Raw genomic sequence first — 24,865 nt, forward strand, 5'->3', positions numbered from 1 at the left:
CTAATGCATCATCTGCTGAAATCTCCCCAAAGTCTGATGGTCATTTTCTAGCTTGGTAGCCTTTAGGGTCTTCCTACTGTTAACAGAATAAGCTTTTTAGTGTGACATTTAAAGCCAATAGTCATTGGACACAAACCTACCTTTCTAAAGTATTTCACATTACTACTCTTCACAGATGACATTCCAGTCAAGTCAGTCAGCATCCTAAGCCCTGATTCTCGACCTCAAAAGTACAGGGCGGCATGGCTAGACAGCAACTGGCCAGGGAAACATCCGGGAATTTTGCTGTTGATTCTCAATAGGGCCAACTGGCTCATGGCATCCAAGAAAGTGAATCTAATCTTGGCTGCACCTGAGACAGAGAGGGCTTCCAGGGGATGACTCCAGGGGTGCCCTTCCTGGCTGCACCTCTAAAATACCAGGCATGTGTCCATCAGCTAGGGAATTGACTGAACAATTTAAGGCAAATAAATAGTATATGAATCCTATTGTGCTGTCAGAATAAAGGGGATGGTTTTAGAAAAACCTGAGGAAACTGAACTGAAGTGAGCAGAACCAGGAGAATATTGCATATATATAATATTGCATATATAACAGTAATACTGGGAGGGTGATCAACCACAAAACACATAGCTACTTTGATCAATACAATAATCCAAGGTCATTCTAAAGGGCCCATGATGAAGAATGCTACCCATCTCCAGATAAAGGACTAAGGACTCAAAGATGCAGGCTGGCACTTTTTTTTTTTAACAGAAAATGGTTAATATGGAAATTTGCATGATGTGATTTTCGGTCTTTGCGAGTCATTGGGGTTAAGGTGACTTGCCCAGGGCCACACAGCTAGATAATAATTAAGTGTCTGAGGCTGGATTTGAACTCTGGTCCTCCTGATTCCACGGTTGGTGCTCTATCCACTCTGTATTGACTTGTATTTCTTGCCCCTTTCAAGAGGTAGGGTGAGGGAGTCTGGAACTGAAAATAAAACTGAATGGGGGGAAACTCCTAGAGACGGTTCTGGCCATCACAGCTTGGGAAGGGTGTTGACAAGCTGGAGCACCTCCAAAAGACAGCTGGATGGTTCGGGGTCTCTAATCCATAACAAATGAGAAACTGGCCTATCTGGAGATAGAGGAGGGGAGTCTTTAGTTATGTAAAGGGAGAATGAAGCAGAAGGAGTAATGGGTAGATACTGCTGGAATGGGTAACTGCAAGCCTTGGAGGTTCTAAACAGTGAGGTGGCCGAGTCGATAAGGACATTAAGGAGAAGATGAACTGTGAGTCAGGCGTGATGTTCGTGGAGGTTGACAAGGATTCAGGAAGACCAAGAGGCAAGTTGGGGAAGGAAAGACCACAGACCCAGTCCTGAAGCCTAAAACGGAAGGGTCACTTGAAATCTTTTGTGTCATGTGTTTGTATGATGCTAGTGGATGGAGTGTGCCTCATAGGAAGAAAACTGTTAAGTGATCATGTTAGAGGAAGGATCACCAAGGCTAGGGAAGCTCCCCCACCAGACAGCGCCCTCCACTCGGGGTCTCCGGTCTTATTTCCAGATGGAGTCTGCAAGGGCCCCTTGTGACTTTTGTCACCCTGAGGCTCCAGATGTCTTATAGTAGAAAAAATAAAGACACCAATTCTTAATGACTTCTAGTTGAATATGGTCATGGGAGCCATTGGCAAAAATCAAGGTGCACAATACATTCAGGCCTGAAATTTGAAAAAGGCCAGAGACTTATTATTTGCTCAGAAGTCTTTAAAAAAAAAAAACCCACCAAAAAACCCCTGAATCTTCTCTAACATTCTACAAGAGGTTTGTGATTCTTTTAGAGGCATGTGATATGGCAAGCACCAAATATCACTGAGGAATTAAAATGCCTCCATCTTAATAGAGGAAAGAGACAATTAATTATGTGGGAATTGTTTCCAAATCAGTTGTCTTATCAGTCAAACCAGTAATGGTCAGTTAGTTACAGCAGAATTCAAAGGGCAATTTCAAGGCCTCACCCGACTGATTCAAATAAGCTGCTGATGCTAGATGACAGATAAATGCAACGACCTGGATGCCCATCACCATTTCCTACAGAAATTTAACAGATGGATGTGATCACCACAAGGGGCGGGGAGGAAGAAGGCTTTGTTTGCCAGTCAGAGAGATAAGAGCTGGGAAGGGCAACATGAGTTTGGACCATAAGCTCATTCATAGATGATTACAAGCATCATTACCCCCAAAATCAGGACAAACAAAGCTGCAAAAGGCTTGGCACCAGACCCAACAGAGTCTGAATCTCTATCCCAGGAGCATTTCTAAATGAAAATTAAAGGATACAAACAAACTGGAACCTTTGCCCAGGTTTTTCTCTGGAGCTCGTTAACACTGATGTCAGTGAAATCACTGCATTTGGACATGAAACTGTGAGCCCTGGAGGTGCTCCCAGAGAAGATGGAAATGGCTTCAAGTCATAAGGGAAAAGAGGATCCATGGGTAGCTGGCTCTACTCTTGCCCATGAAGACTTCCCATTGACATGGGACTTCAAAAAAGTGGAAACAGTCACTCCAGTTGCCTGTTCTGCCAATGTGGGGATCAGAGCAATATCTTATCTACCAGGCCAAACCAATGACAAGGGTCAAAGCAGAGTGTGATGGTGGTTGTGGGACCTTAATCTATCATATGAAGACTGATGATCAAAGGCCCTGGTGGTTTTAAGTTGAACATTAGAAACTGGAGTTCTCTTGTTCAAAAAAGCACAAGACAACCTGGCTGCATTCCCATTGATAGTATTCTGGTTAGCAAAATTAACTGCACCTAGAAATAATCACATTCAGAAGGATAATCTTTCCAGTAAATGAGTGTCAGACATTATGACATACAAACCAAGTTGCAAAAGACAAAAAGCATCATCTGGGAATAGAGGTGATGGATGGGGAGAGGAGCTTCCCAGCCTCCCTATCTGCCACACAGACTCCAGTCTCATTTTTCTCCTTGTCCTCTTCCACCAGGAGTGAACTTTCCCCTGGTTGGCAACCACGTCCTTACTAATGGTGACTAGTCCTTCACTCAACGCACCCTTGGGCCTGGACATCCCACCCTAGATGTGCTCTCTTAATCTGCCTTCAACTCCCCATTCTGGCATTCCCCTCAGCCACAGCCAGAGCTGACACCTAGGGATCCCCAGGCTGGCACCCCCTTCTCCACCTGAGCCTTTCCAGCTCCCCTTTGTGTTGTCTCCTCTCATTAGATGCAAACTTCTTGAGGGCAGGACTTGTGTTTGGATTCCAGTTGCACATGGATATAAATAGGATTTTCATAATTAAAAACAAAACACACGTTTCATTCTTCTGACTAAGGTTATTTCTCAAGATGGTTGTTGCTCATTTAGTGGCATGGGAATGGGTCTTTATAATTCAGAGTACTATCATTTGGAACCCAATCAATGCTATTTTCTATGGTGATGATATGAGATTCCTGTAACCAGGCCTTTCAGAGACAAAAGATAACAAAGCCATAAGCCAAGGCTGACATACAATGACTGTGACACAGGAGGGCCCATGACTGGAGATTCCTTTGGGGGTCACAGCTTCTCTGTCTCCAGGCCCCATGTGCCTTCGTGTGGGGTCCTCCACCCATCAGCAGCCAGTGATGCAGGCAGAGAGCCATCCCCCACCCAATGGGAAAGCTCTGGTGGTATGCAGCAGCAGTGGGAGCCCTGGGAGTCCACCCAGGCCATCTGAGAGTATGGGAATATCATCACTCACCTGGAGGTTGAACTCTGGGAAGATGACCTAGACATGCGATGGCTACTTGTAGCACTACTACTAGTCAACGGTAGTTCCAAACCCACCTAGAACAACATGGAATAGTGCTCATTATGATGACTGGATTGGACAGGTTTTTATTTCACTGAATATCAATCACTTCATGAATGATGCTATGGAAACCATTTTATATTTATTTGCTATTCATCTTATTACAGGTTCAGGGGCAGAATGGAACTAACTCCGGGATCTTGTCATCCAACCCCATTATTTAACAGATGAGGGGACAAGGGCTATAGAAGTTAAAGAACTTAACCAGGGTCACATGAGGCAGCACTGGGATTTGAACCCAGGTCTCTCGAAAGAAAATGCTCTTTCCACTCTATCACAATGCTTTTATTGAAAATCCAGTCATTGAAATTCTACATGAATGAAGTGCTAAAGAGAAGGCATTACCTGTTCAAAGTATGTTTGAAAAATGCTAGCTAATTCGGGATTTTCTTCAATAGTCTCAAGTATCAGTTTGTCAATGGACTTGCTAAAGTCTTTAAACTCTCGAAGACTGATATCATACTCTTCTAGAGTTGGTTCTTCAGTGTTCTTTGCAAGACGGATTTCTTTGATGAATTTAGCGCACTGGTAGGGGGAGAGAGAAACCATCACAGTTTAACTTGGTTCAACAGATGAGATTTTTAAAAGGGCATTTCAACTGTCAAATACATTTTCTCAAAAAATAGCTGTTTGGTTACTATATGTAATTTCAGAAAATATAAATTACACATAAGACAACTTTTAAAAGATGCTGATACCTGTCTCTTGACTCTCTCTAGTTTGGGCTTCTGTTCTTCAGTGTGATTGTTTAATTCAATTGCATAAGTCTGCTTCTCTGCAAACCTTTCTTTGAAATTGTTTATTAGATTTTTCAAGACTTGTGAAGTGTTTTCCATGCTCTGTAGGACACAAAGAAAGGATATGCTTTACACATAAAGGTAAATATGTTCAGTTCTGCAAACTGCCACTTAACAAATATCATTTCATTTCACTTCTTTTAGGTGTTCTTATGTGCATTATGAGAGAAGAGTAAAGCTTCCCTTACTTCCTTCAAGACTCCAACCAAATCTTATCCTCTTATTACCTTCCACTTACAGTGTTTATCCTATAATGGAGTCATCTTTCTCCCATCAGCACATGAGCTGGAAGCAGTGCTTATTATACTGCCTTCCAGATGGGAAATATTGATTTACTTAAGCAGGAAGAGCACTGGCTGTGAAATCAGGAGCTTTGGGTTCAAATCTTGACTTGATTACTTCTATCTATATGACCTTTGCCAAGTCAGCCCTCCCTAGTCCTCATTTTCATCTTTCATCTTTTAGTTTACACTTGGTCTGTAATTCCAGCCTCTTCCAGATCAAGTCTAAGAAAAATGGGCTAGTATAAAACTCCTTATGAGTGGTGGGGGGTTTGTGTTTGTCTTTTTTCTGACTAGATTGAGACTTCATCAGAGTAGGGAGTTCCCTGGGGAGAATGTCCCCTTCACCAATATTAATCAGCAGCTTCTATTCTTTAACCATGTCAGTGATGGGACTTGACCCAGCTCTCCACCACTAAGGCCAGTTCTCTTATCTACTACCCAATGTGGAGAAGGCAGAATGTTTTTCCTAGTTATTTAAAAAAATTCATAAATAAATTTTTAAAAAACTTATGAACTACCATATCTAGCTCATCCCTTCCAAGACACTAAACTCTGGTCAAACTCCTACTTGCAGCTCCCTGAAGGCAGCCCTCCATCCTCCCTTCTAGCCTTTGGCCCTAAACTGGATGCCCCTCCTCACCACCTCTCATTGAGACTAGTAACTCTCCTCTTTCAAGCTCAGCTCTAGTTCCATCTCCTAATCCATTCTCCTTTAGTTTAATTCTGCTTTAGACTGGTATCTGTATTGTTTTCTTTTGTTTTTGCAAGGCAAATGGGGTTAAGTGGCTTGCCCAAGGCCACACAGCTAGGTAATTATCAAATGTCTGAGACCAGATTTGAACCCAGGTACTCCTGACTCCAGGGCCAGTGCTCTATCTACTGCACCACCTAGCTGCCCCCGGGTATCTGTATTTTTGCATGGTCACTGTTACCCTGAGAAAGGCACTGAGAGGCTTTTGTCCAGCCCACCCCACACAGGACTCAAGTGTTTAATACTGGGCGATGGTCCACTGAAGCAAAAAGCTCTGGGGAATGTTTTCCTCTCAATAGGATGCAACAATTTTTTTTCAAAGTTTTTCAAAGTTTCTCTGGTTGGAAATGTCAAATGTATGTCTCCCCAAAAATTCAGTTTAGAGGCACTATCCTCAGGACTAGACTAGATGTGGGTGTGGAAATCAGAGATCTTAACTTCAATGAGAATGTCTGAGGCCCCATAAAAAGCCCTCAATATTTTACTCCCTAAAGGCAAGCCTACTCTCATGTTCAATTCTGGGCTCTATCCAAGATAGAGGACAGAGCTCCATGTCCATCTAGACAAGGGGCATTCTTCATCCACTTCATTTTCTTGGATGAAGAGCTAGGTTGAACCCTTTTAAGCTCATCCTTTCTAGCTCTAAATATATGAAGACACCCCAGCAAAGCCTTGGCCCGTTCTGCAGCCTCAAGGATACATGCTACCACTGAACTTCTGCAGAGGTCTCCCCTGTTATGCAGACACCCCAAAAGCCCATCTTCCTTTCTTGTGGACATCCTGATCTCTATCCTTGGCTCTTTTGCAGCTGCCCCAACCTGGGAGAACACCTCTCATGAAGAGGCAGAGGAACTGAACTGGATCCAGGCCCCAAACTTCCTGGGGACCCTTCCTACATTCTCTTTCACTGTCACCCTAGTGAAAGGCAAGAAGTGAAGGATGGAAAGAGCCCTTAGATCTGCAATCAGAATGTCATTCCAGATCCCATATCTACTATTCATTGCACTTGGGACCTTGGACAAATCACTTCCTCTTTATAGTCCAGAGATGCTCACCTGAAAATTACTGCTTAAAAAGGGGAATCAAGAGCAATCAGTAACTTACTTTCTCATGTTTTGAGAGGGATGATATACCTCCTGTATCCATGATCAAAATATGAAAAGAGAATCCAGAAAATAAGCTCAAAAGAGTGACATTTTCAGTCACACAACTGGGAGGTACAAAAAAACAAAAAATTCTGCTGCATACAGTACTGATTACAGGAAGGCATTTCACTCAGTATGAGGCTCTCCTCCCAGGTAACTCCCTTCAGGTGCCCTCTTAACATCAACCAAAATAGAAAAACCCCCAGAAGTGTGCACCCCCCCCCAGCTGATCACCACAATGACGGAGGGTCCACAGTGCAAGTCTGAAGAGACCATAGGTGATGGAAGTCCCCCAGCTCCTCCTGTTTGCAGATGATGTCATGCTTGATGCAATCAGTCTGCCCCGCAAAATGACCAGATCTGCAAGATCCATGATGCTTCATGGGGATAAATCTTATACTACTACAATTTCTGAAGCATCAACTTGCAGGGGTCTAGAAAGTCATAAGGAGTAGCAGGGTGGGCACTCACAGGTGGCAGTAAATTCCTAATGGTGACCCTAAAATTGAAAATACCAAGGAAGCGGAGCAGGAAGTAACACTGAGATGGACAAATGGAAGCACACTTGGAGGAAGGTCTCCAGCACAGTGGATAGGTCCACCATGTAGGATTAATGGACAAGAATCCCACAGGATGAGAAGTCTTGGATGGGTTTCCACCCCCACCAGAAGCACCTACATCAATAAAATCACCAATCCATTGATCTACTGGAAAAGAAAAAGAGATGTATATGCCACAGAAAACTGCAAGTAAGATAGGGCAGAGCATGCCCAGCTAGCACCAGAAGCAGAGTTGGACCAATGTAACCATGGCCAAGTATCTTTGAACATTTCTCAGCTTTGCTTTCCTCTTCTGTAAAATGAGGGTGGTATCAGGTACAGTCCCCAGGTCCTAGAGCTTCTGAAAACCTGACAACACTATGCAAACGGCAATCACCACTGTCGTCTTTTACCTGGACATCCTCCTGCAGTTCCCTGATTTGTCTTTGCTTGTATCTGTATTTTTCATCCACGTTTCTTTTTTGTTCTTCCAGTTTAATTTTCATTTCATACTCAGTACCTATAATTCAAAGGGCTTTAGACAAGATTGTACAAAGCTAATGAGCACAAGCCAGACAGAGCATTTATCTAGTTACTCCCTAGCCCATCCACTCATGTGCAGTCCGTTCAAAGGCATCTTCCATTTCCCCCCGGCTATACCATTCCCCAGCTCCCCAAGCCTTCCTTGGCTCCATCCTGGATAAGGTCCACCCTAGCCTGGCTGTAGTTAGTGTTCCCTTCCAGAAGTAGCCCATGTTGCTCTTTGTCCTAAGGCTGAACAGTCCCCAAACTCAACATTCATTCTCATGGTACTGGGTCTTTGCCCCTTGGGAGGCTTCTTAGAATTTTTTTACTTGCTACAAGGCCTAGTTCCTACAGCGTGCTTATGAGCAGCCTTCCCTGATCCTAGTTATGAATGCTCTCCCTCTCCTCCACTTATCTTGCATTCACTTCGCTATGTATTCAATACACTACAAGATCCTTGAGGGCAGAGATGGTAAGCCCCCTGCACAGGGTGGCTGCTCATCAATGACTGAAGGCCACCAGGAAACTCAGGAGCCACAGGACTCCCCAGCTCCCAAGAGGCCCGGAAGCTTGGCTGCCTAAATGAGTATTTGCACCACATGGAGACACCTAGCACAGTCAAGACACACAGACTGCCCTGGCCATCCCATCCCGGGTTGCACCAGACCCAGCGGCAGGTCTCAAACCTTGTTAATCCCATCTTCCAATATCACCCAGAACAATATTCACTGGGGGTTTTCACAGGGGAATGGAATGGCTAAACATGCTACGTGAGCACTAAGAGGAAGGAGGAGCCTGGGGTCTGACTCAACTATGAAATGATTTCAGAATCCCAAGGGCAGGAAGGAGGGAAGGAGGATCTTGAAGGCAACAAGAGGGTGAATGTGGTCCTGACAGAGGAAGGGGGGTTGACAGTCCGCTGCTACCCTTAGTTTATATTCTCTACCAGCTTCCTGATGGAAACCTTAAGCCTAAACAACTTGAACTAGATTCTATTTTAAAATCCATTTTTGGCCATTTTCAGACTGGTAATCCACAGCTTCTCAAGGAATGATGAACAGAACCACTGGCTACATCATCAGAAGACAGACAGCAAGATGATGCCGTAGAGCATGGAGCAGTCCAGGTTCAAGTATGGCCTCAGACTCTTACTAGTCACCCTGGGCAAATCACTTCACCCCAACTACCTCCAAAACAGAAAAAGAAAGATTAGAGGAATGGGGGCTGGGGAGGGGCAAACCCCAGAACAACTTGCAATACTACTTCCACCAGTTACTCAGGTCCAGGTGATAGCAGTCACTCCTACCTGTCCAGGTCCTGTCTAGAGCCCTGCACATAACTACTTAAAGGCTGGGAGTGCCTCAGGGCCGGGTCCTGGCTCTGCCTCCTCGCACTTAGCATGTGCTTCCTCCTAGGTTCCCTGCCTGTGACTCATGAGCAAAGACCCCGGTGGGGCCACATACTGGCCGGAGTGATCTTTTTAAAGGACTGCTTGTAGTTGGAGTTGCAGGTTTTCAGGACCCGCAGCGTATTTTCCAGGGCATAGATCTCCTTCTCAGCCTTGTGGATCTGGGAATCCAGACTGTCCCCTTCCCGCTGAAGCTCCTCCTTGATCTGGGCTGCCTAGGAAATACAGAAGGGGCTGTGTATCAGCAAGTGGGGGAGCCAGGAGAAGTGGCCTCTTCTTCTGGGGGGGGTAACTCCAAGAGACCATCATGCACCCCAACCCCAGCCCACCCTGAGCAAGGAAAGACTAAACTTCTACTGTTGGAGGCTGGATGCCAAAGCTGCCAACCCAGGGCTGGTGGGCATTCTTCTTAGTGGGTTGCCTAGACTTGGCATGATGGGAGTTTGTGTCTTTCTGGAAGGAGCTTTCTAACAAATGGTTTTCTCTCAACTAAAACCAAGTCATTTTTCATTTTCATTGCTTGAACTTGTGCTATTGTGTCAGAGACTCTCCCCAATGACCACAACCAAACCCACTGTCCACCAATTGCTCATTCAGATCTTGGGAACCATGCAAAAATGGAAATCCATCTTCCCAGACCAAATACAAAGTGGCAATTCCAAATAAAGACTACTGAACATTGATCCTTTGACTCTCAGATTAGAAATACTGATGTTTATGTAAAGACTAACAGACTGACTACTTCTGTGGGAGGTGGGGAGAGTGCAAGATTAGGGAGGAAATTGTAAAATTCAAAAATAAATAATATATTAAAAAGCTTAAAAAAATAAAAACTAATGTTGAAATAAAATTCTGACATTTAGATGTACATAACAATTTTAATTTCAATGTCATCATTCCCTGACCAACATTTCTAGTAATTTTCAAATATAATAAATTCATTAAATTTGGGTCAAAATAAGGCTAAACTCCCTTGTAAAAAATCAAAAGCTTATTTGGGGAAAAACATGTCAGTCTTTTAGTGGTAATGATTCTCAAAAAAAAAAAAAAAGCCCAAGATGGGGAAAGGAAGACAGTGGTCAAGAGTTTCTTGCTCTTTTCTCCCCTCTGCCCTTGAGACAACTGTCCCCAACCCACATCTTCTGCTTAGACAGGAGCAGGGGGTGGAGAAGGACACCCTAGACAGAAGCAGGGGGGACCCCAGGTGCTGGGTATGGAAAAGATGCGAGATCAAGTTTGTACTTGTCTCTTCTTTGTCTCGTTTTGTCTCAAACTTGTCTCAAGTTAGTTCCTGTCTCACATTGCTCTGCTCCCCCATACCCCCACCCAGAAGACTTTAAAGAATAGAACCACTCAATTTTGGTCTTCATATGACCAGGGTCAAACTTCTGCAAAGAAACGGACAAGAGTCCATGGGTCATACCGCATTCTGCATGACCAGAGGAAGCACCCTGGTTGTTAAAGCCCCAGCATTAACACAGGGGTTGTGGGACAGTCCTGTATCTATTCCCTCAAATTAACTACTGAGTCAGAAGACCTGGATCTGAATCAGGCTCTGCCACCCCCTAGCAAATCTCTGGGCCTCAGTTTTCTCCTCTCTAAAAGGAGGGGATGTGAATTCATCCTTTCCAAGGTCCGTTTATTTTAGGATTCCATGAGTCTAAGGACATGGTGGTAAATCACAGTTGTAACCACAACAGACAATACCTTTATCACATAATAGGCTTGAGTCTTCTCCTCCTCTCCTTCAGGAGGCATCATGACGACTGTAAGAAGTTCATATCTGTTCTTCAGTTTTTTAATATGATTTAGTCGGTCATGAAATTCAGCACTGATTTAAAGAGACAAGAAAAATGAAAAAATGCTGAAAAGATCCTAAATATTTGTTTTGTCTATAAAAGAATCCTGTAGTTTATTAAGAAAAGCCTGGGGAATCAGCATTTATTGAGACAATCAATAGCTATAATAAAGTACCAAGACACAAAATAGATCTATAAAAATCTTCAACATTCTATAAAATAACAAAATTCAAAAGGAAAGTGATAAAATTAATAGTAAATGCTTAAAGTATTTGAGAGTCATGCTATCAAGACACTCAAAAGTTTTATTAGTACAATTACAACACATTATTTGAAGACATAATGACAAATCATTGGAGGAATATCTACTGCTCATAGTTGGACTACACCAAGAAAATGGAAATGACTATTACCTAAAATAATTATAGATTTATTATTATAGCAATCAAACTACCTTTAAAAGATACATTGTAGAGTTAAAGAAACTAAAAACAATTCAAGAAACAAGGGTCTAGAATCTAGAATCTCAAGGAAAGTATTGCTAAGGTAAGAAGTAAAAAGCACAACACTTCCCAGTCACTGAATTCTATTATAAAGCTGTAATCATCAAAACCGTTGAGGAAACAAGTATCAGAAGCAATCAAATTCAATAACCCATTTGATCAAAGAAAATAAACAATAAGGACACCAGCAAACACTATTACAGCACTTCAAAGTTTGCAAAGCACTCTATGTAAACTGAATCCCTCACTTCTAATAACATCCCAGAGCTTCTTATCATCCCTATTTTACAAACAAGAAAATAGGCTGAGACAAGATAAGAGATTGCCCACAATGACCAGTTGGAAAGTGTCTGTTCCAGGAGCTTGGGTCTCCTTGAGTCCCTCCCCCCAGGACCACAACCCCTAGTCTGTCTAGTGTCTGAAAAGAAAATTTTTAATTTGACATGAGTTACTGAGAAAACTACAAGTAGTTTGGCAGAAATTAGGTTTAGACAAGCATCCCACATCATATGACAAATCAGCTCAAAATGGAGATGTGACCTAGATAAAGACACAGACATATATCACAATAACAAAAATTCAGAAGAGAAAAAGATCGATTAACTTGCTAGAAGAATACTTAATTGGTGAGGGAGGGCACCGATAGAAAGGATAAACAGCTTTCAGTTACATAAAATTGAAAACCTTTTGCATGAACTAAATCAACATACCTAGAAAATCATTGAATTGGGAAAACATTTTTGCATCCCATATCTCTGAGAGTTTGCTATTCAAGATATATAATGAATTACAATAGAAGTTGTGCTGCAAAAAGGGTTTAGCAAGAGAACTGAGGAACAGAGGGAACTGTGTCTGAGGTCAGAAAGAAATGGCCTGGGCATCCATCTGAGAAGCCAGTCCTGTCTCTCGAGGAGTCACTTGGGGTAAAGTCTGAGGCCAGTGAAAACTAAAATCTCCAACATGGAAGATGCATTAAAAGAAAAAAAAGGTAATTTTGCAATGAAAGTAGTGAGATATTTTTATTAAAAACTAAAAATTTCCTCAAGCAATACTTTTTTTCTTTATTTTTTTTGGGTAGCCTGGATTTCCCATGCTATATTGAGTACCTACTAAACATCTCCAGCTGGATGTCATCTTAAACTCAACATGTCCAAAACCGAACCCGTTACATTGCCCCAATTCCTTCCTCTTCCTAACTGCCCTACCATCTTCCTTCCAGTCACTCAGCCTTGAAACCTGAGAATCATTCTCCTCACTCCATCTCATCCCACCCCCCATATCCAATTTGTGCTAAGGTCTATCATTTCTGAATCTCTCTTCTAAAACTGCTCTCCCCCAGTGCAGACCATCATCACCTGAACTACTATTACAACAGCTTACCTGTTGGTCTCCCTACTTCATCCTCCCTCACTCCAGTCCATCACCTATTCCGCTGTCAAATATTCTTCCAGTCATTACTATTTATCTAAAACCTTCAACAAGCATTATATGTAATGGGGATAAACTAGAAATCTTCCCAATAAGATGAGGGAGGAAACAAGGAGGTCCATTATCACCACTATAATTCAATATAGAACTAGAAATGTTAGCTATAGCAAGAAGCAAAAGAAATTGGAGGAATCAGAATAGACAAGGAGGAAACTAAACTATCATTGTTTGCAAATGATATGATGGTATAATTAGAGGACCCTAGAAAACAACTAAAAACTCTTAAATAATTAACAACTTTAACAAAGTTGCAGGATATAAGTCAAATGCACATAAATCATCAACATTTCTTTATATGACCAACAGAATCCAATAACAAGAGATAGAAAGAGAAACTACATTTAAAAATAATTGTAAACAATATAAAATATTTGGTAGTCTATCTGCTAAGACAAACCCAGGAACTATAAGAACACAATTATAAAACACTTTTCACACAAATAAAGTCAGATCTAAACAATTGGAAAAAGATCCATTGTTCACAGATAGGTCAAGTCAGTATATAATAAAAAAATGACAATTCTGCCTAAACTAATTTACTTATTCAGTGTCATACTAATCAAACTATCAACAAAATTACTTGATAGAGTTAGGAAAAAAAACAAAATTCATATGGAAGAACAAAAGATCAAGAATATCAAGGGAATGAAAACAAAAAGGAAAATGGCATAGCAATTCCAGATCTCAAACATTACAAAGTAATCACCAAAAGTATCTGGAAGTGGCTAAGAAACAGTGGTGAAGCAGCCTGGGTACACAGTATCCAGTATAGTCAGCAGCATAGTCAGTAATCAGTAACTACAGTAACCTAGTGTCTGATAAACTCTGGGATAAGAATTTACCGTTTGACCAAATCTGCTGGAAAAACAAGAAAATAAGAGAAGACAAAGTAGGCAAATACCAACATCTCACAATGTATAACCAACAAGTCAGGTCAAAACAGGGTAATGATTGAGACATGAAGGATAATACCATAAGCAAACTAGAAGAAGCACCAATAGTCTACCTGCCAGGAGCGGCTAGGTGGCGCAGTGGATAGAGCACCGACCCTGAGTTCAAATTTGACCTCAGACACTTAATAATTACCTAGCTGTGGGCCTTGGGCAAGCCACTTAGAGTTCATGACCAAAGAAGAGATAGCATTACAAAACGTAAATAGATTACAAAATGTAATATAGGTCATTTTGATTCTGTTAAATTTAAAAGATTTTCTACATATAAGAACAATGCAACCAAGATTAGAAGGAAAGTGGAAAGATGCAAAACAATCATTACAGCTAGTGTTGTGATAAAAGCCTCATTTCTCAAATATATAGAGAACTGAGTTAAATGTATCAGACTATAAGTCATTCCCCAATTGATAAAAGGTAATTTTCAGATGAAGAAACCAAAGCTATCTACAGACATATGAAGAAGGGCTCTAAATCACTTTTAAATAGAGAAATGCAAATAAAAACATCTGAGGTCCCACCTCATAACTATCAGGTTGGCTAACATGACAAACAAAAGGAAAAGGAGGATGTGGGAAAACTGATGCATTATTGGTGAGCTGTGAACTGATCCAACCTTTCTGGCGAGCAGTCTGGAACTCCACTCAGGGGACTATAAAACTGTGCAGACCCTTTGATCCAGCCATGCCAATCCTGGGTCTGTATTTAAAAGAGATCATAAAAAAAAAATAGAAAAGGACTCACATGTGTAAAATTATTTATAGCCACTCTTTTCATGGTGGAAAAACTGAGGGGATGTCCATCAGTTGGGGAATGGCTGAACAAACTGGGTGAAGCAGTGATTGTGTAGGCGATATACTGGAATCAGATGAAAAAACTAGTCCAGTTCTATGGATGGGCTTACAAACTGGCACTTGAAATGCTGGGCTAGCACAGTGCACATCTTCAAAATGAGGGGTATCTAGGAAAATTAATTCATATAATCAGGGTGAGCAAGTCAACCAGCACAAAGAGAAGGAGGTGAGGTGGGGGGGAGCAGTGGCTGACACGTGAACCTTACTCTCATCCGCTCTGGCCAAGGAGATTAGAAAACACACATATGCACACATGCACATACACACACACACACACACACACACACACACACACACACACTTACAAACTTGGGTATAGAAAGATATTTCACTCAATCAGGAAACAAGAAGAAAGAAAAGAAAAAGGGAAAACAGAAGGAAATAGAGCAAGGGAAGGACTGATCCTAAGGCAAAACAAACACTAAAGCTACATGAAAATGTTTATCTGTTGTTTTTGAGGAAAAAAAAAATATGGAATCTGAAGAGGCACCCATCAATATGGGAACAGCTGAAGAGATCACAGGTATAAATGGGATGGATTTTTATTGTGGGGCAGAGGGCACTTAGGTTCCAAGCCCCCATCACAAGTTACTCATTGAATACTTAAGAGCTAACATTTATAGTATTTAAGAGGTTTGCAAAGCATACCAAAAAAAAGTGTTTTGAGGATTCTTTTACTCTAGTGGGGCCAGAAGCTTATGCCCCATTGATAAACTCTGATAAATACTTAGTATATAAGTACCAGAATCATTCCAAACATTGATATTCTCAAAAGATGCATCCTGTAACAGGATATTATGCCATACATCATAAAGGTCAGATTTATCCATAAGATGAAAATAAAAGCATTTCAAAGACCTGAAAATTGTGGGCCCTTAAACAGAAAGAAACATGAGAATTTTTGCTCTACTCTCATATTTGTAAGAAGAGTTTTTCTTTTTCTTTTTTCTTTTTTAACAATTTGGCAGAGTGTAGAATTGGGAGGGAGAAGGGACTAAGAGAGAGAGGGAACAAGAAGAATTGAAGAAAAAAAAGAATTCTTTTTTTTAAGCTTTTTGCAAGGCAATGGGGTTAAGTGGCTTGCCCAAGGCCACACAGCTAGGTAATTATTAAGTGTCTGAGGTCGGATTTAGACTCAGGTCCTCCTGACTCCAGGGCCGGTGCTCTATCCACTGCGCCACCTAGCTGCCCCAAGAAACGAGTTTTTGAAGCATTTTAAACATGCACAGAAGAAAACAGAATGATAGTGGCAAAGAATTGGAAACTGAGGGGATGGCCATCAATTGAGGAATGGCAAAACAAGTTATGGTACATGAATCCTATGGAATACTATTGTTCTATAAGAAATCATAAATGGTTGGACTCTAGAGAACCATGAATGAGTTATGGAATCTGATGCTGAGCAAAGGGAGCAAAACCAAGAGCACAATGTACACATCAACAACAATATTGTGAGATGATCAACCTTGATGGAAACAGCTCCTCTCGGAGAGCTAGGACAACTGTACTAGACTGGCTACGAACTATATTATCCCCATCCAGAGAAAGAAAAACAAAACAAAACAAAATGCATGCAAAAAAATAAAACCCTTCCAAATCTGATGAACATTTATAAAAAAAAAAGCTCTTATGTATCTGTTTCCCTTAATCCTAATTCTTCATACCAAAAAATTACTAATCTGTAAAGATGTTTATCAAAATATATATATGTACAATGCTAACCGGACTGTTCATGAGGGGAGGGGGGGTGGGAAGAAATTTTGTAACAAAAATATACATGTGCATATTAATGAAAATAAATAATTTTTTAAAAAGGAAAACAGAACGAAAGTCAAACCATCAAAACAATTTGATGATAACTTAGTCACACAACATAAGGTAGCCTAGTATTATTAGGCTAACCTACCCAAGGACTTGCAACATAACTTTTCAAAGCAAAAATTCTCACCAAAAACTGCTAGGCAAACTGGAAAGCAGTCTGGCAGAAACTAGATATAGAACACCATTTCATACCACATGCCTAAATGAGCTCCAAATGGATATATAATTTAATTATAAAGTGTGATAACATAACTAAATTAGAGGAACAAAGAAGTGACCTTTCAGATCTATGGATGAGGAAACAGTTTATTACAAGATAGAGATGATTACAGATGATAAAATAGATAATTTTGATAACAGAAAATTTAAGAGGTTTTTTGCTAATAGAAGAGAATGCAGTCAAAATTAGATAGGAAGACAAAGGGGAGGAGGGGTTGAGTGAAATCCTTGCAGAATGTTTCTTTAATAAAAAAATCTCATTTCCAAGACATATAAGGAATTTATTCAGATGTATGAGCCATTATGAAACTGATAATGAACAAGGGATATTGAATAGGAAATTTTCAAAGGAAAAAATCTAAGCTAGTATTGAAAATAAATAAATAAATAAAATTCGTATTTAAAAACACTCTAAGTCACTGATGGAGAAATACAAATTAAATCAGCTTTGAAGTATCATAGCATAGTCATCAGTAAAGTTGACAAAAATGAAAAATGTTGGAAGGGTCATAGGAAAACAGGCACATATATGAACTATTAGGGGTGGTAATTATTATGAAGCGGTATAGCTATACTGGAAAGCAATTTAGAACTATTCCACAAGAGTTAATAAACTGTGTATACCCTTTGACCCAGTCACCAATATTAGCCACATACCACACCACATCTCACCACATACATATACACCCTGCCCCTCTGCTGGTCTCTTAGAATCCTTGACTTCTTTCCTTCCACCTTTCATAGGAGGCCTTGTAAAACCACCCTCCCCACCCTCTCTATTCCCCCCAAACTAAGGTTACTTATATGTATTTTATATGTATCTTTTTATATGTATCTTGTATATACTTTTTTTTACAAGGCAATGGGGTTAAGTGGCTTGCCCAAGACCACACAGCTAGGCAAGTATCAAGTGTCTGAGGTCGGATTTGAACTCAGGTACTCCTGACTCCAGGACCGGAGCTCTATCCATTGCACTAGCTGCCTCACTTGTATATACTTTTAAAGATATATTATCTCTATTAACATGTTCACTTCTCTTACAAAATAAATGTCCACTGTAAACATTATGTAATTTTCTCAGCTTTGCATCAGTTCATAGAATTATTTCTAGTTATCTTTGTATTCATCAGTATAACAATACTCCAATAAAATGTTCCTATCTTTTAACTGATTCCCTTACTATGCTTTTATACACCACAAAAGCCAAAGATAAGAATAAAGTCCCCATATATACCAAAATATTGATAGCATATGCTGTGCAAGCACAGCATTACAATGCCCACTGGAGCATGGCTAAACAGTGTGGTCCAGGAATGTAATAGAATACTATCACCCTATTAGAAATGATGAAATGTGGTGAGGAGGGGTAGAGAAGGGAAGAAGAGAATTTGAAACTTTAAAAAAGCTTTTTAAAAAAGTTCAAAATGTTTATAGGCAACTGGAAAATATTTAATGAAATAAATTTTTTTAAAAAAGAAATGAATAAAAGAAGCTTGGAAATATCTATAATAAACTAATGCATAAACAGAGCTGAGAAAACCCCATCCATACAATGACTACAACAACTACAACACCTCAAAAAATGAAAAGTGAATGTAACAAAATTATAAAGATCAAGGAAAACTCTTAATAAAGAGAAATGAGAAGATGTCCCAAATTTACCCTTAGGAAAGGGCAGGAAGGGATGTTCACAGGTGTTGCTCACTGGGCATGCTTTCAGATTTTTTTCAATGATATGTTTGTGGATTTTTTCCCTCTTTTTCTTTTTTAATCTAAAACACTATATGTCATATGGAATGACTCTAGGAAGTACAGGGAAGGAAATATTGGGAAAAACTATGAAGATGTTAAAAAGAGAGGACATTAATAAACTTATTTTGTTTTAAAATGTAAGCCCCTTGAGGGTAGGGATCATTTTCCCTTTTCCTTTGTTTGTCCATCATCTAGCACAGGGCCTGTCACACTGCCTTGCTATAAATGCTTCTGACTAAATGAAGGCACCACCTCAAACTGAGGTTCAGGAAGAGGAAGGTGCTAGCTTCCCTGGTCCCTTCCCTTGAGGCGATGCCCCCTTCTGTTCTCACCCTTGGGTGACTGATCCACAAAGCCTCACCCTAAACAAACCCAATCGAGTTTATTCCTTTCAGCATTAAATGGTTAGGCTAGTTCTTCTACAAACCCCCTTTTACAGTCCCAGCAAGAGAGACACTTCAACATTTCAGAAGCAACTAAAAATAAATTCCAACTGGAGATATTTTCTGTTGCATCACTCCCTAAGAGCAGCCCCGTCACACAGGGCCATGACTTCACCTGATGCTCTGCCGTTCTTGGTCAACATATTTGATCTGAGACAAAAGCATGGTCTTGTGGATCTTGATCTCTTCGGTCCGCTCCTCCATAGCGGTATACAATTGTTGCTTCCGTTTCTCCAGGGACAGGACTTCATCTGCTTTCGAGTGAAGCAGAGCTCGCAGGCGTTTCATCTCGAGCTTCTGAAGGTTGTCTTCAATCAACAAGTCCTGCCCAAAGAGCCAGAGGATTAGCCATTGAAAAGGAAGCCTTCAAAGACACTGATCTCTCAATGACTTGCTCAGCCAAACAGAACAAGGGATGACATTCCCACGGAAATGTTAATGCTACAATGAACCTAAGAAGTTTGAGTCTTCCCTAAAACACAAGGTTTTCTTAAAAGTATTCTACTATGTACCATTTTGCTAATCTGATAAACTCTTTCTAGAACTTCCATCTCAATAAATGATTAGTAAAAATGAGCAGGAAAATGCAAAGAAAAGAAGTTCAGAAAGAAACACAGACAAGCAAGACAGGTTTTAACGTAGCCCTTGATCATTACCTGTTTCAGATTTTTGGCTTTCTGCAATTCTTTTTCTGATCGTTCTGTGAAAAGATTGAGTTCATTTACTTTGCTCAAAAGATTATTTTTTTCTTCACCAGTATTATATATTGCCTTCTTGAGAAAATAGAGGTCATTCTGATAAGGAAAAAAAAAGAAATTCCAATGATTTCTATGTCACGACCAATAATACAAATAACTTCAACCACAATGCATGTTTCTAATATTTTCCTAAGTCTATCAATTGACTGACTATTCAAAACACAAAATGAAAGATGATTGCTACCTCTCAACTCTAGGTTACCAAATGATTACCCTCCTAACTCAAGGATGATAGGGAAAAGTCATTGAACTTACCTCAACGCTGACTTCTTCAACAATAAACTGAGGGAGATGAACTAAACAATGGTTAAGATCAATTCTTTACAATTTTATAAGTCTTTGACCATCAACAGGCAATGACATCATGAGACTTATGTGAAAACTAGGTTTATTACAAGAGAAATGAACATGCATGTGGGACCCAAAAAATTCACAATTCATATAGAAATCTGAATTTTTATAAGAAAAAAAGTTAAAAAAATTTAAGAATCCCTCCTCTATAATCCCCCACCATCTCCAGTTAAGAAACATGGATGATTCTCTAATAATCTAAGACACAAATTTCTAGCATGATGACAAATGTAATATTTCTGATGAAATATTAGCTACTCCTTAAGGAGAAGACACTTATTAATGAGGAAATAAATTTAGGTTAATTCAAAATCTTAAAAAGTTGAACTTTCTTTCATGAACTCTGCTATATTTCTAGTTGCTAGATGTAATTTTAGAACAACCCCAAGTACAGATAGTTGGGAATATGTGTTAGAGAAAGCAGAGGGGACAAGAATGACTTGGTGCTTAATAGGGTCACCAGGAATGAGCAGCTGAGACCAGGATCAACAATCTCATGTGTATCAAAAGATCTGTGTCCACACCAGTCTCACCCACTTCTTGGGGTCAATCAGAAAGACATCCCACAGAAAATGGTCAAAGATTCTGAAAGATTTAGGCAAAGATTTTTCATTTCAAAACTATTATGTCTTCAAAAACATAAAAGGAGAGCCCCTTCTGCCTTATGCATTAATGGTCAGAAGGCTCTGTGGATCCTGCAATTCAAACTAACTCAAATTCTCAACATTACTCCCTCTTCTGTCTTCTGAAAGTCACTCCAATGCCGACCTCTCCTAGCAGCTTCACTTTCCCTGCTGAGAAAAAGCCACCAATGGATGTGAAGAAGGATTAGGACAAACTCCCCCTCACGCCCTGAAAAAAAATGTCTTAAGGCTTCTCAAAAAAAGTGTAAGTTTTCTGTCTCTTGTTAACATAATCTTTTGGGGCCGGTATTCTAAAAAGCACTAAACATTGTTTAAATTTTAAATTTTTGGAAATTCAATACATTTTTAAATAATACTACCTAATTTTATTTAAAGACATAACCATTTAAGATAAATGTTATTATTTTACCTTTTTGTAAGGTTTCAAAAGTGCTTCTTTCATAGATGGTATTTTTATGTAAAAATCTTGTATAACTTTTTTCACGGTATACAACTGTTTTGTTTTTTTATTTTAGAGTCCTGCTTTTAGGATGCAATCTCTATTCAGCCCAAGGCAACAAGAGCCAGCCTATGAGGAAGCAGTGAATAGTGCCCTGGCTTTGGATTCAGCCTCAGACACTTGACCCTTACTCGCTGTGTGACTTTAGACAAGTCACTTAACCTTGATTGCCTCACATCCAGGGTCATCTCTAGTCATTCTGATCCATTTCTGACCATTGGACCCAGATGATCCTGGAGGAGAAAGTGAGGCTGGTGACTTAGCACAGCCCCTCTCCCTCAAATCCAATTCATCACCTCCCTGATGTTAAGGTCTTCTCTGAGAAAGATGGACAAATATCATCTTGAGGTAGCGAGTACAGAGATTGTGAACCTGATTTGAGAGAGGAGAAAACTGAGTTCTAAAGAGGTTGCCTTGGTCAACTTCTAGGATCTGGAGATAATGAGCAGCAATAGAGATGGGCCTGGAGCCCAGGACCCTGGATCCAGTCTAGCACATCAGGGACCTAAGAGCAGCCTGTAGAACTGGGGGTAGCTTGCACTGCCAAAGAACTAGTAGCCACACATACACACACACACACACACACACACACACACACACACACACACTCAGACACTCAGACACACAGACACACACCCACATACAGACACACACACACACTCACACACAGACACATACACATGACACACAAACACTCACACAGACTCTCTCTCTCTCTCTCTCTCTCTCCACCTACACATCTTGAGTTACACTCGACTCAACCCTACTGTGCCCAGTAAGTAAGTAATTCCCTAGACCGCACGGATTGAGAGGAACACACAGTGCTGCCACATAAACTTTTGCATAACACACGTTTTGTATATAGAGAGTGTTCCAAAAGTCTCAGTTGGGACTGAATGCATCTTTGAATTCTAATACCTTTTAAGCCATTTTTATACACATACACACATAAGAGAGACATAGACAGCCATAGACAGCCGTATGACTGTGTATGTGTACACATATGATTTCTAACACGTGTGTTGTGACATTAGCCCAATGCTCCAGCAACAAAAGATGAGAATTATCACAGGGCTAACAACTAAACACCTTCAGTTGTAACAGGATTTGATAGTCATCATAGCTAGCACTATATTTCATGAATAAATCAGTTTAAAAATCTGCTGCATAAACTAAACTAATAATTTACTACAATCAATCACAAATTTTTAAAAACATAAAAGCAATTTTGAGTAAATTACATCAAGCTTCTTGAGTTGATTATCTAATAGGTCTGATGTATTTTTTTTCTCTTCAAAAGTGTTCTTAAGATCATTAAGTTTTGTTTCAAGAATCATCTTTTCCTCCACATTAAGTACTCCCTGGAGCCGGGACATTCGTCTCTCTATTTGCTGAATATAAAAGTCCTGTTTCAAACAATAAAAATAAGTAAGTCAATAAATTAGCAACAATAATAACTATTTACATAAAACTTTTAAAAAACTGTAAACATTCAGTGCTGGATTTCGGCTTCAGGAAGGTCATTTCATAATGATATTCTATCTAGTTGGGGAGGGGGCGATAAATGGTTCCAAGGTCTTCTCCCGGGGCAGATATTAGGGAGCCGCCATCAGTGCTGAGGCCACCCAGCACTAGACAAAGTGCCCAGCAGAGGTTGTCTGTGTGACAGGATGAAGGTAATAACTCCCCTTCATGGGGAGGGGAGGCAGGAGGGAGTGTCTGTCTGTCTATGTCTGTGTCTATGTCTATGTGTCTGTGTCTGTGTGTTTTCGTGTCTGTTATCTGTTTCTGAAGACACAAACACATACACATTCTTCTTCCTCTTCCTCCTCCTCATCTCCCCTCATCTGACACATTTTCCTCCCAGCTCCTAAGTCCTCAGAGCTAAACCTCCCCATAAACTAGGATTCATGAATTCCATCAACCCAATACAAGACCCTGGGTCTGAGTTAATTTGGGAACTTTAAACCTCAGGGCTAGCAATGAGGACTTCTCAGGGGAGATGTGAATTGTTCTGAAATGTAATGATAGATTATGAATTCCTAAGTGGAAATAAGGTGGAAAGGACCTAAGAAATCTGACAGAACTAGGAAAGGGAGGACTCTGGTTAAGTCACTGAGTGGGCTTTATACCTGCCCTCTCTAGTCCCAGGTGTAGTTTCTAGTTCACTCAGAGCCTTGGATTCTGGGATGGGCAGGTGAAGTAGACAAGCTACCTGTGACTGCTTGGGGCTCTCCAGTGTCCAAGGTCAAACAAAGGGAAAATGAGGCCCACCTTGAATACATGCAAGTATAAAAGAGATAACCAGCTTCTCACACTCCAGAGAAGGTACCATGGAATAATCATCAATGATCAGAGAGCCAGCCTTGCAAGTCAAAAGAACTGGGATCAAGATCTGCCCTTACAGTTTTTCAAATAGGGACCTTGCACTTTGACTAGACAGATGAAACCCCTATCTCAGAGCACTGACCTTCTGGCCCTCGCTCCAAAACTGAGACTTCTTGGAGTCCAGAACATGGGGACAATCCCTATTATAAAAACGACCCTGACTGGCATCTCCAAGGATGACCACAATGCACTCACCTGATTATACATGATCTCTTGCTGCTTCAGGGTTTCCAAGTCAAGTTTATGTAACTGTTGGTTGAGGTTTTTGATGGCAGTGCGGGTCCCCTCAATGCTGGCTATGGCAGAGTTCTCCTCATACGTGACAGTTTTCAACTTCTCAACATTCTTGAAAAGATCTTCCTTTGCTCTATTCAAACGAATTTCCACATCCTGACGATAAAAATTAAGTCAATTCACTAAATAACAATATCCAATAATTCCTTATTTCTACAGGGTCAGCATCTCACAAGGTTGGGCAACTTCAGAAACTCCCTTCACTGACCCACTGAGACTCAGTCCTACAATCTGGCAAGGTGGGGCACATGAAAGTCTACAATTCCTTGTCAATCTCTGTGAGGTCGATTATTTGAAATGTTCTTCTGGAGACAAACTCTTCATCAAGAATACAAAGGATTATGGAATTTGGGAGTCCAATTCTCTCATTTTGTAATTTAAAAAGAGTATGTTTCTCAAATTTCCAGATGTCACAAAGCTGGGAAGGGTGAGGGGGAAAGAAAGAAAGAAAGAAAGAAAGGAAGGAAGGAAGGAAGGAAGGAAGGAAGGAAGGAAAGAAGGAAGGAAGAGAGAAGGAAGGAAGGAAGAAGAAAGAAAGAAAGAAAGAAAGAAAGAAAGAAAGAAAGAAAGAAAGAAAGAAAGAAAGAAAGAAAGAAAGAAAGAAAGAAAGAAAGAAAATAAAGAAGGCTAAATGCATGCAGAGAAACTGAACAAGCTCAAAGACAACACCTGTGAAGGAAGATGCCATCCACACCCAGAGAAAGAACTATGGAATCTGAATGCAGATCAAAATATACTATACTATTGTCACCTTTTTTTTAATTTGGTTTTTGCTTTTTCCTTCTTTT

The 24,865-nt window shown here is 40.3% G+C and overlaps 1 protein-coding gene across 1 annotated transcript in view; it reads right to left on the minus strand.

Moving 5' to 3' along the window:
• The window catches only part of CCDC39 (coiled-coil domain 39 molecular ruler complex subunit), a 49,378-nt gene that overhangs the window by 3,646 nt on the left and 20,867 nt on the right, over nt 1–24,865 (minus strand). The window contains exons 10-19 of the mRNA XM_074190996.1: nt 23,979–24,173; nt 22,637–22,801; nt 19,800–19,937; nt 19,259–19,467; nt 11,022–11,145; nt 9,370–9,529; nt 7,795–7,901; nt 4,564–4,704; nt 4,211–4,390; nt 3,755–3,840 (exon numbers count right to left, since the gene is read on the minus strand). Coding sequence (XP_074047097.1) covers nt 3,755–3,840; nt 4,211–4,390; nt 4,564–4,704; nt 7,795–7,901; nt 9,370–9,529; nt 11,022–11,145; nt 19,259–19,467; nt 19,800–19,937; nt 22,637–22,801; nt 23,979–24,173 — 1,505 coding nt within the window. The remainder of the gene's footprint in view (nt 1–3,754; nt 3,841–4,210; nt 4,391–4,563; nt 4,705–7,794; nt 7,902–9,369; nt 9,530–11,021; nt 11,146–19,258; nt 19,468–19,799; nt 19,938–22,636; nt 22,802–23,978; nt 24,174–24,865) is intronic.

The sequence above is a fragment of the Macrotis lagotis genome, chromosome 6 (assembly GCF_037893015.1).
Source record: "Macrotis lagotis isolate mMagLag1 chromosome 6, bilby.v1.9.chrom.fasta, whole genome shotgun sequence".
Lineage (NCBI taxonomy): Eukaryota > Metazoa > Chordata > Mammalia > Peramelemorphia > Peramelidae > Macrotis > Macrotis lagotis.